We start from the raw sequence: 12,475 nt of genomic DNA on the forward strand, positions 1-12,475 counted from the left end.
GACTTGCTCCTGATTGGAGAGCAGCGTACTCGGCGTGTGGGCAGCCGAGTTAGGATTGGCGGAGGAGGACTATAAAGGAGGAGAGAGACGGCATTCACCGGGAACATCTAAGGGGAACATCTAAGGGGAACACCTAAGGGGAACACCTGTGCAGCCCCCAGAGAGCCGGCCGGCGGTGTGCCGCTCCCCTGCGGAAGTGGGGAATGTGGCCAGGGGGAACTGCCCTTCCACGAAGGTGGAAGGGATAGTAGCCAACCCGGGAAGAACCAGCAGCAAACCCGGGGAGGGCCGAGCAGACGAAAGAACAGCGCAGGGTCCTGTGTCGTTCCTCCATGAAGAGGGGGAGCGACATAATGGTGCCGTGACTCGGATATGAAGCCTTGGCAGGGTTTAGTGTCGTTCCTCCACGAAGAGGGGGAGCGACAAACAGTATAAAAGTAACAGCATGGAGGCCAGATAAAGCCGCCACCTGCGTGTTGACATCTCATATGGGCGCCAGTTGGAGTCCAGCTGCTCCACTTCTGATCCAGCCCTCTGCTATGGCCTGGGAAAGCAGTAGAAGATGGCCCAAGTCCTTGGGCCCCTGAATCCGGAAGAAGCTCTTGCCTCCTGGTTTCAGTTCAGCCCAGTTCTGGCCATTGTGACCATTTAGGGAGTGAATCAGCAGAGGGAAGACTTTCTCCTTCTCTGCCTCTCTGTAAATCCGCCTTTCAAATAAATAAATATTAAAAAAAGAAAAGAAAAGAAACAGCATGGATTTTAGGTTGCATTGTAACTTTGTTTTATTCACCAAAATGTTTTTTCTCCTTCCAAGCACATAAATGAATAGCACTTTTGGCCCTTTTAATTTACATAAATGGCCCTATGACTTATTTTAACCAATGAAATTTGAAGGAAAGTGATGAGTCATTTGTGGGCAGAAGTTTTTAAAAGGGAATGTATAATTCACCATGTTCCATTTTTCCTGACTTAGCAATCAAGGAAGCATAAAGACGGCGCCTCCCTCAGCCTGGGTCTCTGGTAGATGTTAATATAGCACAGAACATCCTTGGCCAACTCATGAGCATGCACATGGAGCATAAGCAAGAAATTTTTATTCTTGGGCCTGGAGCTATGGCATAGCAGGTAAAGTCACTGCCTGAAGCACCAGCATCCCATATAGGTGCTGGTTCAAGTCTCAGCTGCTCCACTTACAATCCAGCTCCCTGATAATGTGCCTGCAAAAGTGTTTGTGCCCTTGCACTCATGTGGGAGACCTGGAAGAAGCTCCTGGTTCCTGGCTTCAGAATTGGCCCAGCTCCAGCTGTTGCAGCCATTTGGGGAGTGAACCAGCAGATGGAAACTCTTACTCTCTCTGTCAGTCTCTTGCTCTCTGTAACTCTTTCAAATAAACACATAAATCTTTTTTTCAAAAAGAAATTTTTGTTGTTTTAAGCAACTAAAATTTGGGGGCTGTTTGTTATACTGCACAATCTAGTCTGCCCTTATTGACTAGCTGTATAGCCTTAGAAAAAAAGCACAGGCAATAAAAGCAAAAACAGACAAATGAGATTACATCAAAGTAAGCAGTTTCCTCACAGCAAAGGAAACGATCAACAGAATTAGCAGACAACCAACAGAATGAGGGAAAATATTTGCAAGCATGCATCTGATAAAGGATTAATATCCAGAATATGGACATAATGGCACAAAAGAAATTCAACAACAAAACAAACAATCCAGTTAATAAATGGGCAAAGAATTTGAATAGACATTTTTCAAAAGGAGAAATACAAATGGCCAACAAATACATTTTAAAAATGCTCAGTATCATTAGCTATCAGGGAATCAGGTTTCATCTTACTCTAGTTAGAATGGCTATTATCAAAAAATCAAAAAATAACAAATGCTGGCAAGGAGATGGAGAAAAAGAACCTTTATATACTGTTGGTAGGAATGCAAATTAGTACAGCCATTATGGAAAGCAGTATGGAAATTCCTCAAAAAACTAAAAATAGATCTACCATATGACCCAGCCATCCTACTTTTTTTTTTCGACAGGCAGAGTGGACAGTGAAAGAGAGAGAGAGACAGAGAGAAAGGTCTTCCTTTTGCCGTTGGTTCACCCTCCAATGGCCGTCGCGGCCGGCGCACTGCAGCCGGTGCACTGCACTGATCCGAAGGCAGGAGCCAGGTGCTTCTCCTGGTCTCCCATGGGGTGCAGGGCCCAAGCACTTGGGCCATCCTCCACTGCACTCCCGGGCCACAGCAGAGAGCTGGCCTTGAAGAGGGGCGACCGGGACAGAATCCGGCATCCCGACCGGGACTAGAACCCGGTGTGCCGGCGCCACAAGGCGGAGGATTAGCCTGTTGAGCTGCGGCACCGGCCTAGCCATCCTACTTTTGAGAATATATCCAAAGGAAATGAAGGCAGCATATGAAAAAAGATACCTTTACTCCTATGTTTATTACAGCCCAATTCACAATAGCAAAGAAAAGGAGCCAATCACATGTCCATCACTGGATGAATGGATAAATAAAATGTGGTGTACATACACAATGGATATTACTCAGCCATAAAAAAAGTATGAAATCCTGACATCTGCAACAAAATGGATAGAATTGCAGATCATTATGCTAAGTGAAATAACCCAGGCACAAAAGGACTAAATACCACATTTTTCACTCATATGTGTAAGTTAATATACATATAGTATAATAAATGTAGGGATGCCATAGTATAGATATCTATAAATGTTGTCTTCACTGAATTATACCCCTGATACAATAAAATAGTCTTCTTTCCTCACTTAAAAAAAGACAAGCATTATATAAGATGGGGTAAATTATCACCATTGAACATACTTCTATGAGCCTGTAACTATTAGTAAGACACTAATAGACCATACCTTTGTATAGGCTGGAATTGAGACCTCGTCAAAGTCTCAGCATTCTTTCCAAGGTGGAACTTTTCTTCACCTGAAAGAATAAATTTTTAAAAAATTTTTTGCTTAAATTTTTGTTAACTCAGATTATTATTTTCATTCTCTAGGATTTCTCTTGGTCTGGTCCAGAATGAGAAATAATTTAGGTAAACAAAGTGCTTCCCTAATTGGGTTTGGTTTGAGTGGTATAGAAATAGATTTTGCTCTGAAAGTTTATTTCCCTTGCTCAGAGAGGAGAACCTTATTCTGATACACAGAATACAATCAGGCCATTTACTGGTCTTTCCACAAAACCATATAGTCAGTTCTGACACAAACGTTTTGTCTTCTCAAGAAAGCAGGCTGACCCAATTCCTGTCAACAGACAGCAGGGGGCGTTGTGACCAAGAATTTGTTCATTGAAGATTTCAAATAGAAAAGACCATTAGCTTGGACACTCCTAGAACGCTAACTGTGCCTCTTGGCCATCAAATACCTAAAGAGTGGAGGCGAACTGGGGTCTTGAGTACTAAGGAGACAGGGCCAGTATCTCCTTTCCTTCTCACCACTGCACTGTCCTAGTTTATAATGAAGAACAGACAGAGCAGCTTTGCCTGTTTCCAAGTGCTCATGACTCCTCCCCCATGGATTCCTTCAGTCCAGATGGTCTGGTAGGCACTAGGAAGGCCCACCAGAACAGTGCCACCTTCAGCAGATACCAAGGAGCTCTGATGTCCCACCAGTGGGGAGATGTCAGCGTAACTCTTCTGGTGACCCTATTAAAACGAACTCCTAAAAAGCATCAAGTAGTTCCTAGTAAGTACAATTTAAAGCTGAGAGAACTTTAGAGATTTGAGAATCTGATCCTATCCTTTATTTTATGCTAGGGGAAAATGGGGCACGGCAGGGAAGTGACTTGTCTGGAGAAAGACAGTAGCAGAATGGGACTTGAATCCACCTTAACCCTACTACATCCCCTGCTATGCAAGGAGATACTCATTAGAGACCTAAGTGGAAAATAGGGGGCAGAGAAGAGGTAAAAGAAGGAAATGGAAGAGAAGTCAAGGGCTTTTTCATGTTACTTCAGCTATTTGTATTGAACTGGCCCTAGTTTTCTGAACTATCCACCCTATACCTTTTCCATCCCTCTCAACCCTCCTCAAACACAAGTGAAATGGTCATATACAGGCCAGACCCACAGAAAGTGGTCATAGGCAGGGGCTTCTCAGGAAGAGGTGGGTGGTGCAAGGCTCTTGAGACTTTTAATACATACTATCCTGAGAATTTAACTGTTTACCTAAAAGCTGTTTTGTTTTTTTTTTTTTTTTTTTTTGACAGGCAGAGTGGACAGTGAGAGAGAGAGACAGAGAAAGGTCTTCCTTTTGCCGTTGGTTCACCCTCCAATGGCCACACCACGCTGATCCGATGGCAGGAGCCAGGTACTTATCCTGGTCTCCCATGCAGGTGCAGGGCCCAAGGACTTGGGCCATCCTCCACTGCACTCCCTGGCCACAGCAGAGAGCTGGCCTGGAAGAGGGGCAACCGGGACAGAATCCGGCGCCCCGACCGGGACTAGAACCTGGTGTGCCAGCGCCGCTAGGCGGAGGATTAGCCTAGTGAGCCGCGGCGCCGGCCTAAAAGCTGTTATCTTAAAATGCTCCTCACTCTGGCAGGGGCCCAAATCAGGTTAGATGTGAAAGCCAGAATGTGCAGTGGGGGCAAGGCAGTAAGTCCATGACCTCCTCCCTTGTCTGGGTTCTGTATTGAAACATGACCATAGGCAGCTGTCATTCACAAAGAGATTCTTGCATACCTTAAACAAGCAAAAGTAACATTTTTTAAAGTGTCTATGACAGACCAAACATATCTTGCCTTGTGCCACATCACTGGCTGCTGATGCAAGGTTCCTTTCTTACATACTGGAAAACTCTTGGTAAGTTATAGAGAACCTAAGGCCCCCAAGGGTGGTTGCTAAATTTTAATCTGAAATGCTAGCTGTTATGAACTCTTTGCTGATGATACTAAGAAAAGGAGAATGATGGTGAACCTAGGCCTTCTGAAAACCTACTTCTAGTTTTTGCTAGCTGTGGAGCATGTGTTGTGGTACAGCAGGTTAAGCCACTGCCTGACCCTGGCATCCCATACTGGAGTACCGGCTCAAATCCCGGCTGCTCTGGTACTGATCCAGCTCTCTGATAACCTAGCGGAAGATGGTCCAAGTGCTTGGGTCTCTGCCATCTAGGGAGACCTAGATGGAGTTCTAGGTTCCTGGATTCAGTATGGCCCAGGGCCCTTGTGGCCATTTGGAGAATGGACCAGTGAGTGGAAATCTCTCTCTGTATCTCCCTCTTTCTCTGTAACTCTGCCCTTCAAATAAATATATTAAAAAAAAAAACTGTTAGCACTTTGTACCCCACAAACATTAATTATTGTTTGCTAATTAAAAATAAGGTTTAGGCTGGCGCCGCGGCTCACTAGTCTAATCCTCCACCTTGCGGTGCCGGCACACCAGGTTCCAGTCCCGGTCGGGGCGCCGGATTCTGTCCCGGTCACCCCTCTTCAAGGCCAGCTCTCTGCTGTGGCCCGGGAGTACAGTGGAGGATGGCCCAAGTGCTTGGGCCCTGCACCCCATGGGAGACCAGGAGAAGCACCTGGCTCCTGCCTTCGGATCAGCGCGGTGCACCGGCCGCAACACGCCAGCCGTGGCGGCCATTGGAGGGTGAACCAACGGCAAAAGGAAGACCTTTCTCTCTGTCTCTCTCTCTCACTGTCCACTATGCCTGTCAAAAAAAAAAGGGGGGGGTTTAAAAAATAACTAAAAATAAAAATAAATAAATAGTTTAATGACTTGGACAAATCCCTCAAATCAGATCAGAAAATGATAGTGCACCTGCAATGTGCCACCAAGGAGCCTAAAATCTAGTGAAAGACAACAGATTAAAAAAAAAAAGCAACTATTACAATGTATGCTATAAAAATGCAAAAGGCAATATAAGTAATAAAATATGTGGATGTCATGAGGCAGTGAGGAGTAGAGGATTCATTTTTTTTTTTTTTTAAAGATACTTCTTCATTTAAAAGGCACAGTGACAGAGACAGACAGACAGAGTGATATCTTCCATCTACTGGTTCACTCCCAAAATGGCCACAACAGCCAGGACTGAGTCAGGCTGAAGCCAGAAGCCAGGAGCTCCATCTGGGTCTCCCATGTGGGTAGCAGGAACTCAAGTACTTGAGCCATCATCTGTTATTCCCCAGGCACATTAGCAGGAAGCAGATTTTTTTAAAACTTTTATTTAATAAATATAAATTTTGAAAGTACAACTTTTGGATTATAGCGGCTTTTCCCCCATAACCTCCCTCCTACCCACAACCATCCCATCTCCCACTCCCTCTCCCATCCCATTCTTCATCAAGATTCATTTTCAATTACCTTTATATATAGAGGATCAACTTAGTATATACTGAGTAAAGATTTCAACAGTTCGCACCCACACAGATACACAAAGTCTAGAGTACTGTTTGAGTACTAGTTTTACCATTAATTCGTGTAGTACAACACTTTAAGGACAGAGATCCTACATGGGGAGTAAGTGCACAGTGACTCCCATTGTTGATTTAACAATTGACACTCTTATTTATGAAGGAAGCCAGATTGGAAACAGAGCATCCATGATGGGAACCAACACTCCTGACATGGGATGCAGGTGTCCCGAGAGCGGCTTATATACTGTGCCACACACCTGCCCCAGGAGATTCATGTTAACAGGAAATCTCACTGAGCCTCAGCTTTCTGATCTGTAAAACAACACGCCTAGACATGCTGATCTCTAAGCACCCTTCTAGCTCTAAACATCTGTGCTTCAACAGAACATTAAAAAACTAAGTGCTTCTCAACGGAATCAGTCTATGGGCTTACCAGAGACTTGAGGTTGAGCCAATGTTCCTTGTACTCCTTCAAAGTCTTCTATGGGACTTGAAGTCTACAAAAGAAAGAAGAGCAAGGAAACGTTTACTGGAGGCAGACATATCAGCCAAAGATCAAGAGAATTTCTTGATGTTCTTAAACCTTGAGAATCTTTATAAGGACCCCACATCTTTCATAGAAAAAGAACAAACTTGTTTCACAGATATTAAGTACCTATTTGTGCTCTTCATTCCCCTCAATCAGCCCTCCCTTCATCCCATTGTGAGGAGGAATTATGTGACTTTTCCCCTCTTTATATTACTATTCTCTGCCAACAAAGATGGCTTGATTCTTGGGAGCTATATCAGATGAGCTGAAGAAGTTTGAAAAAAATGACCCCATTTGCGCAACTACTCTATGAGGTGAGAGGGCAGAACAATGGTTCTTTTTAGGGGGATACAGTAACTGCAAGGGAGCACAAGAGAGTCTTTTGGGGGACTGTTAATGTTATGCTTCTTGATCTGGGTGCTGGGTATATATAGTGTGTTCGGTTTGTGAAAGTTCACACACTTAAACTCTGTGCAGTTTTCTCTGAGTTATCCTTCATATATAGTCCTCAAGAACTGGTTTCAAGGAAGTACCCCAGGGATACCAAAATCTGCGGAAATTCAAGTCCATTAAATAAAACAGTATCGCATTTGCATATAACATACATTCTCTTGCATATTTTAAATCATCTTCAGATTACTTACAATATTTAATACATGTAAATGTTATGTAAACAGTTGTCCTACTGCAGTGTTTAGCAAATAATAACAAGAAAAAATGCCTGTGTAGGTTCAGGACGGACATAATTTTTTCCTGAATATTTTCCATCTGTGTTTGGTAGAACCTATGGATATAAAAGGCCCACTCAGTGTGTGTATGTATGTGTGTGTGTGTGTTTATTTTATTAATGATTTCTTAATATCCTAGTCTACTCAAAGAAAAAAATGCAGAATATTTAAAGGATTGTTAACAATGTAAAATTGATGTCACTGAATTTTCAGAACCACAACCAAATGGAAATTATGCTTTTAATGCACCAAGTATCATCTGCAACTGACATGCATAATCCTTCCTTTCATCTATCTCACCTTTCATATTGGTGAAAAGTCCCAAAAAATGGCAGGTTAGAGGGGAAGTATGGTAGATATTATATAAGTAAATAAGAGAATCCGATGTATTTCATTCTAGAGATGACAGCACTCTTGATCTTGCAAAGGTTAGCAGAGTCCTGAGAAAATCTGGTGTGCTGGACAGTCTTGTGTTTGTTACTGAACCCTCTAATCCTAGCTCTCCCACCACTAAAGCTTGGCAGGCACAAAACCAGTCCTTCGACACAGAGAGAAATGATAGCTCTCTTCTATTCCCACAGGAAGGACGTTTAAATTTGGAAGCATGAACAAAAGTCTTTTTAAAAATTACAAATTTATGTACAAATGCAGGAACCATGATTTTAGCAGAAACTATGCTACCTATTTTTCTCAATAAAAATAATTTAAAAAGAATAGGGCAATAAAGAAAGCTGAAAATGTAACTTACGCTGATTCTAATTTTTACCTCTAGATCTAAGTTTTCTCGAACAGTTGAGGAGTAAAAATATTCATGGTCTGGAGTTAAAAATTCATCTGTTATGTCCTCAGAAGTCTCTGGTGAGCAAGATGATTGCACAGACCGATCCTATTAATAATGAGATCACTTTTAAGTTGCTATTAGTTGTAAACAAATCCTTTTGCATCTGGATTCGGTGGCGATAACAGGTTTATCCAAAACTACAGTGAGCTACTCTGAGCTAACTCCTCCTGCCTGTTAACACACGTGCCTCTGCCTGCCTTCCAAGTGGTGTGGGGCAACTGTGAACTGCCATAGGAAATGTGCAGAATGACAGTTCTGAGTCTCAGCATCCTTATCTGCAGGATGGGTATGAATTAGAGGATCTTCCTGCTCTAGAATTCCAAGTGAGAAGAAAGGTCCTAGACAACTCAAGCTGGAAACTGAATTTGAACACCCTGATCCCTCAAAGGGTACACACACAGCCCATGTACTGACATCATCCTACACATAGGAGGCTTAAGTTACTCAGAATTTGGGAGTCCCTCAGGTGTTACATCTTACAGACAAGTGAAATAGCATGATTTTTTTTTTTTTTTTTTTTTTTTTGACAGGCAGAGTAGACAGTGAGAGAGAGACAGAGAGAAAGGTCTTCCTTTGCAGTTGGTTCACCCTCCAATGGCCGCCATGGCTGGGCCAAGTACTTGGGCCATCCTCCACTGCACTTCCTGGCCACAGCAGAGAGCTGGCCTGGAGGAGGGGCAACCGGGACAGAATCTGGCGCCCTGACCGGGACTAGAACCCGGTGTGCCGGTGCCGCAAGATGGAGGATTAGCCTAGTGAACCATGGCGCTGGCACCGAAATAGCATTGTGGGGAGCAACTGGGAGCAACTCGGACTAGACTAAGTTACTGGAATTAAGACTTATTCTATGCATCTGCTCTCCCACAATATGGCGCTGGGAGAGGAGAAAACAGCTTCTACGCAGCTGCCTCTTGCCAACTTGAGTGATGACCTCCAGGAGCTGATCCTGCTCCTGATTGGAGGAGAGCAGCATACTCGGCGTGTGGGCAGCCGAGTTAGGATTGGCGGAAGAGGACTATAAAGGAGGAGACGACATGCACCAGGAACATCTATCTGAAGGAACACCTGTTCAGCCCCCGAGAGAGCCGGCCGGCGGTGTGCCGCTCCCCTGCGGAAGTGGGGAAAGTGGCAGGGGGCCCGCCCCTCCACGGAGGTGGAGGGACGGTAGCCAACCCGGGAAGAACCAGCAGCAAACCCGGGGAGGGCCGAGCAGACGAAAGAACAACGCAGGGTCCTATGTCGTTCCTCCACGAAGAGGGGGAGCGACATAGCATGATTTTTAAAACAGTAATGTTGGCCAGCACCGCAGCTCACTAGGCTGATCCTCCGCCTGCAGTGCCGGCACCCCGGATTCTAGTCCCGGTTGGGGCGCTGGATTCTGTCCCAGTTGCTCCTCTTCCAATCCAGCTCTTTGCTTTGGCCCAGGAAGGCAGTGGAGGATGGCCCAAGTCCTTGGGCCCTACACCCACATGGGGGACCAGGAGGAGGCACCTGGCTCCTGGCTTCGGACCATAATGGCCATTTTGGGGGTGAACCAATGGAAGGAAGACCTTTCCCTTCTGTCTCTAACTCTGCCTGTCATAAATAAATAAATAAACAAATAAACAAATAAATAAATAAAACATTAATGTAATCAAAAATAAAAGTAAAAATCAAACATTAAAAAGTAACAGTTAAAGCTGGCGCCGCGGCTCACTAGGCTAATCCTCCGCCTTGTGGCGCCAGCACACCGGGTTCTAGTCCCGTCGGGGCGCCGGATTCTGTCCTGGTTGCCCCTCTTCAAGGCCAGCTCTCTGCTGTGGCCAGGGAGTGCAGTGGAGGATGGCCCAAGTGCTTGGGCCCTGCACCCCATGGGAGACCAGGAGAAGCACCTGGCTCCTGCCTTCGGATCAGTGCAGTGCACCGGCTGCAGTGCGCCGGCCGCGACGGCCATTGGAGGGTGAACCAACGGCAAAAGGAAGACCTTTCTCTCTGTCTCTCTCTAACTCTGCCTGTCATAAATAAATAAATAAACAAAACATTAATGTAATCAAAAATAAAAGTAAAAATCGAACATTAAAAGTTAAAGGTTATTTCTTCAGCATCTCTGCCCACCCCTTTTTTCTGCTTATTTTACCATGTTCAGGCCCTGACTACCATATGACCAGACAACTGGTTCTTCTGTCCACCTTCGGTCATCCCTTTGTGGGGATTTTGTGGCTTATTTTTTTGGATGCTGCTTTTGCCAGACACTACCCCTCCCTGTGACTGAACAGCTGTTCCCTTTTACCTCTCATTTCAAACTGAAATTTCTCAAACCAGCCTGGCTTCCCCCATACCTTCCCCACTGCCCTGCTGGCCCTGCTTCTCCAGTCAAGCCAGTCTGCTTAATGTTGTTCTAGCCCTCAAGAGAGGAAGAATGAATAGTCCCCTGAGTGGTTTGTATGCGATGTCTAAATGTGATACTGTGTTCTTTGAAAGACCTTACATTTTTTCTCTATAGTAGTTATATAGTGTGTCATTCTCCACTGCTGTTTATAATCTTTAATTATTGTGGGTTCTTTTTTCTGGCTGGACTATGGCTCAGAGCATGTTAAATCCCTGAAGCAAAGCTAACTGCCCAGCAAACGCTAGTGAATGATTGGCCCCATGGATCCCACTGAGGCACATTCATCTGGCACAAAAGCATGCCCTCCACTGAGTTGAGAGCTGAATTAGGGGATCTTGCAAGTGAAGGCACTCTCATCACGATCCTAGCCTTGCCTTTTCTATGCCAATCTGACTTTAGTCACCTCTGGGCCATGAGCTTGGTCTTGTCTACCCAACTAGAAGGGTAGCCCAGAGCTGAACCTGACACTAGTCTGTGTTTTTCCCAAAGATACACACACAAAATGAGTTGAACTGACTCAAAAAGTATCAAGCAGAGAGGAAAAAACTACTTTATTCCTAACAGTGACCCAAGGGCACATACTCCAACCAAAAAAAACTAGTATAGATATTATCTTGGTATCATAATATCTAACAACTTAGTTTTATTTTATTCAATCCTTAGGCTCAACTTGGCTCTCCAGGCCATATAACTTACACTGTAAGACTTCTCGATGACCACAGATGCCTCAGAACTTGCTTGAAAGGCTTCACTATACTCTGGCTGCTCATTTTCTCCAAGGGACAGGTGCCTGATACCTAATAATACAATCAGAGCCAAAGTCATTCACTGACATTTGGATGCCATGCAAAGGGAAAGAGGTGGTATGAGAAAGAAGACACAGATGCATATGTACTGACAAGGGTAACAGTGCCCCATCAGTTAGGTTTAGTCCAGAGAGTGGAGACTTAGTTCAGACTGGCCCCAAAATGCAGCCTAGGATCATACACCCTTTTGCCCACCCATTCAAGAGTTATGCTTGGGACTGGCACTCTGGCTCAGAGCACTGAGCCATCGCCTGCAGTGCCGGCATCCCATACGGGCACCAGTTTGAGTCCCGGCTATACCATTCCTGATCCAGTTCTCTGCTAACGGGCCTGGGAAAGTAGTGGAAGATGGCCTGAAGGTCTTGGGCCCCTGCCACCTATGTGGGAGACCCAGTGAAGCTCCTGGTTTCAGATAGGCCCAGCTCTGGCTGTTGCAGCCATTTGAGGAGTGAACCAGAGGATGGAAGATCTCTCTCTCTCTCTGTAACTCTGCCTTTCAAATAAATGAATAAAGTCTTAAAAAAAAAAAAAAGTGATGTTTGACAAAGAATTCAAAAAACCATGAAAACCCAAGCCAATAGATTTTCTACCTAGGTTAAGTGATAATTTCAGATTTGCTTTTCTTTGATTTACAGACTATGAAGTCATATCCCATGACCTGATTGTAAACAAATTACCAGGTAGAGCTATACATCCTGTAAATCTCTAACCTGTAATCTATAAACTGATGACAGGAAATTTCATGGATCTTTAGGTTCCACTGGCAGAGACTTGGTAGCCAGTGGATGTATCTCCAATTGAAAATATGTGGCTG

General features: G+C 44.5%; 1 protein-coding gene and 1 long non-coding RNA gene across 39 annotated transcripts in view; one reads left to right on the forward strand and one right to left on the reverse strand.

Moving 5' to 3' along the window:
• The window catches only part of LOC103351535 (uncharacterized), an 84,562-nt gene that overhangs the window by 43,733 nt on the left and 28,354 nt on the right, over positions 1-12,475 (forward strand). The gene's annotated exons all lie outside the window — the stretch shown is intronic.
• TEX14 (testis expressed 14, intercellular bridge forming factor) overlaps positions 1-12,475 on the reverse strand; it is a 154,599-nt gene that overhangs the window by 40,868 nt on the left and 101,256 nt on the right. For 30 of the 38 annotated variants that reach the window (XR_011383537.1, XR_011383536.1, XM_070060946.1 and 27 more), the window contains 4 exons: positions 11,552-11,652; positions 8,413-8,532; positions 6,823-6,886; positions 2,889-2,958 (listed from right to left, as the gene is read on the reverse strand). Coding sequence is in view for 36 of the 38 variants with exons in the window: in XM_070060946.1 (XP_069917047.1) it covers positions 2,889-2,958; positions 6,823-6,886; positions 8,413-8,532; positions 11,552-11,652 (355 nt within the window). In the remaining 2 variants the exon portion in view is untranslated. The remainder of the gene's footprint in view (positions 1-2,888; positions 2,959-6,822; positions 6,887-8,412; positions 8,533-11,551; positions 11,653-12,475) is intronic. The other 8 variants (XM_070060954.1, XM_070060969.1, XM_070060970.1 and 5 more) reach the window with 1 other exon arrangement.

This window comes from Oryctolagus cuniculus, chromosome 17 (assembly GCF_964237555.1).
Source record: "Oryctolagus cuniculus chromosome 17, mOryCun1.1, whole genome shotgun sequence".
Taxonomy (NCBI): Eukaryota; Metazoa; Chordata; class Mammalia; order Lagomorpha; family Leporidae; genus Oryctolagus; species Oryctolagus cuniculus.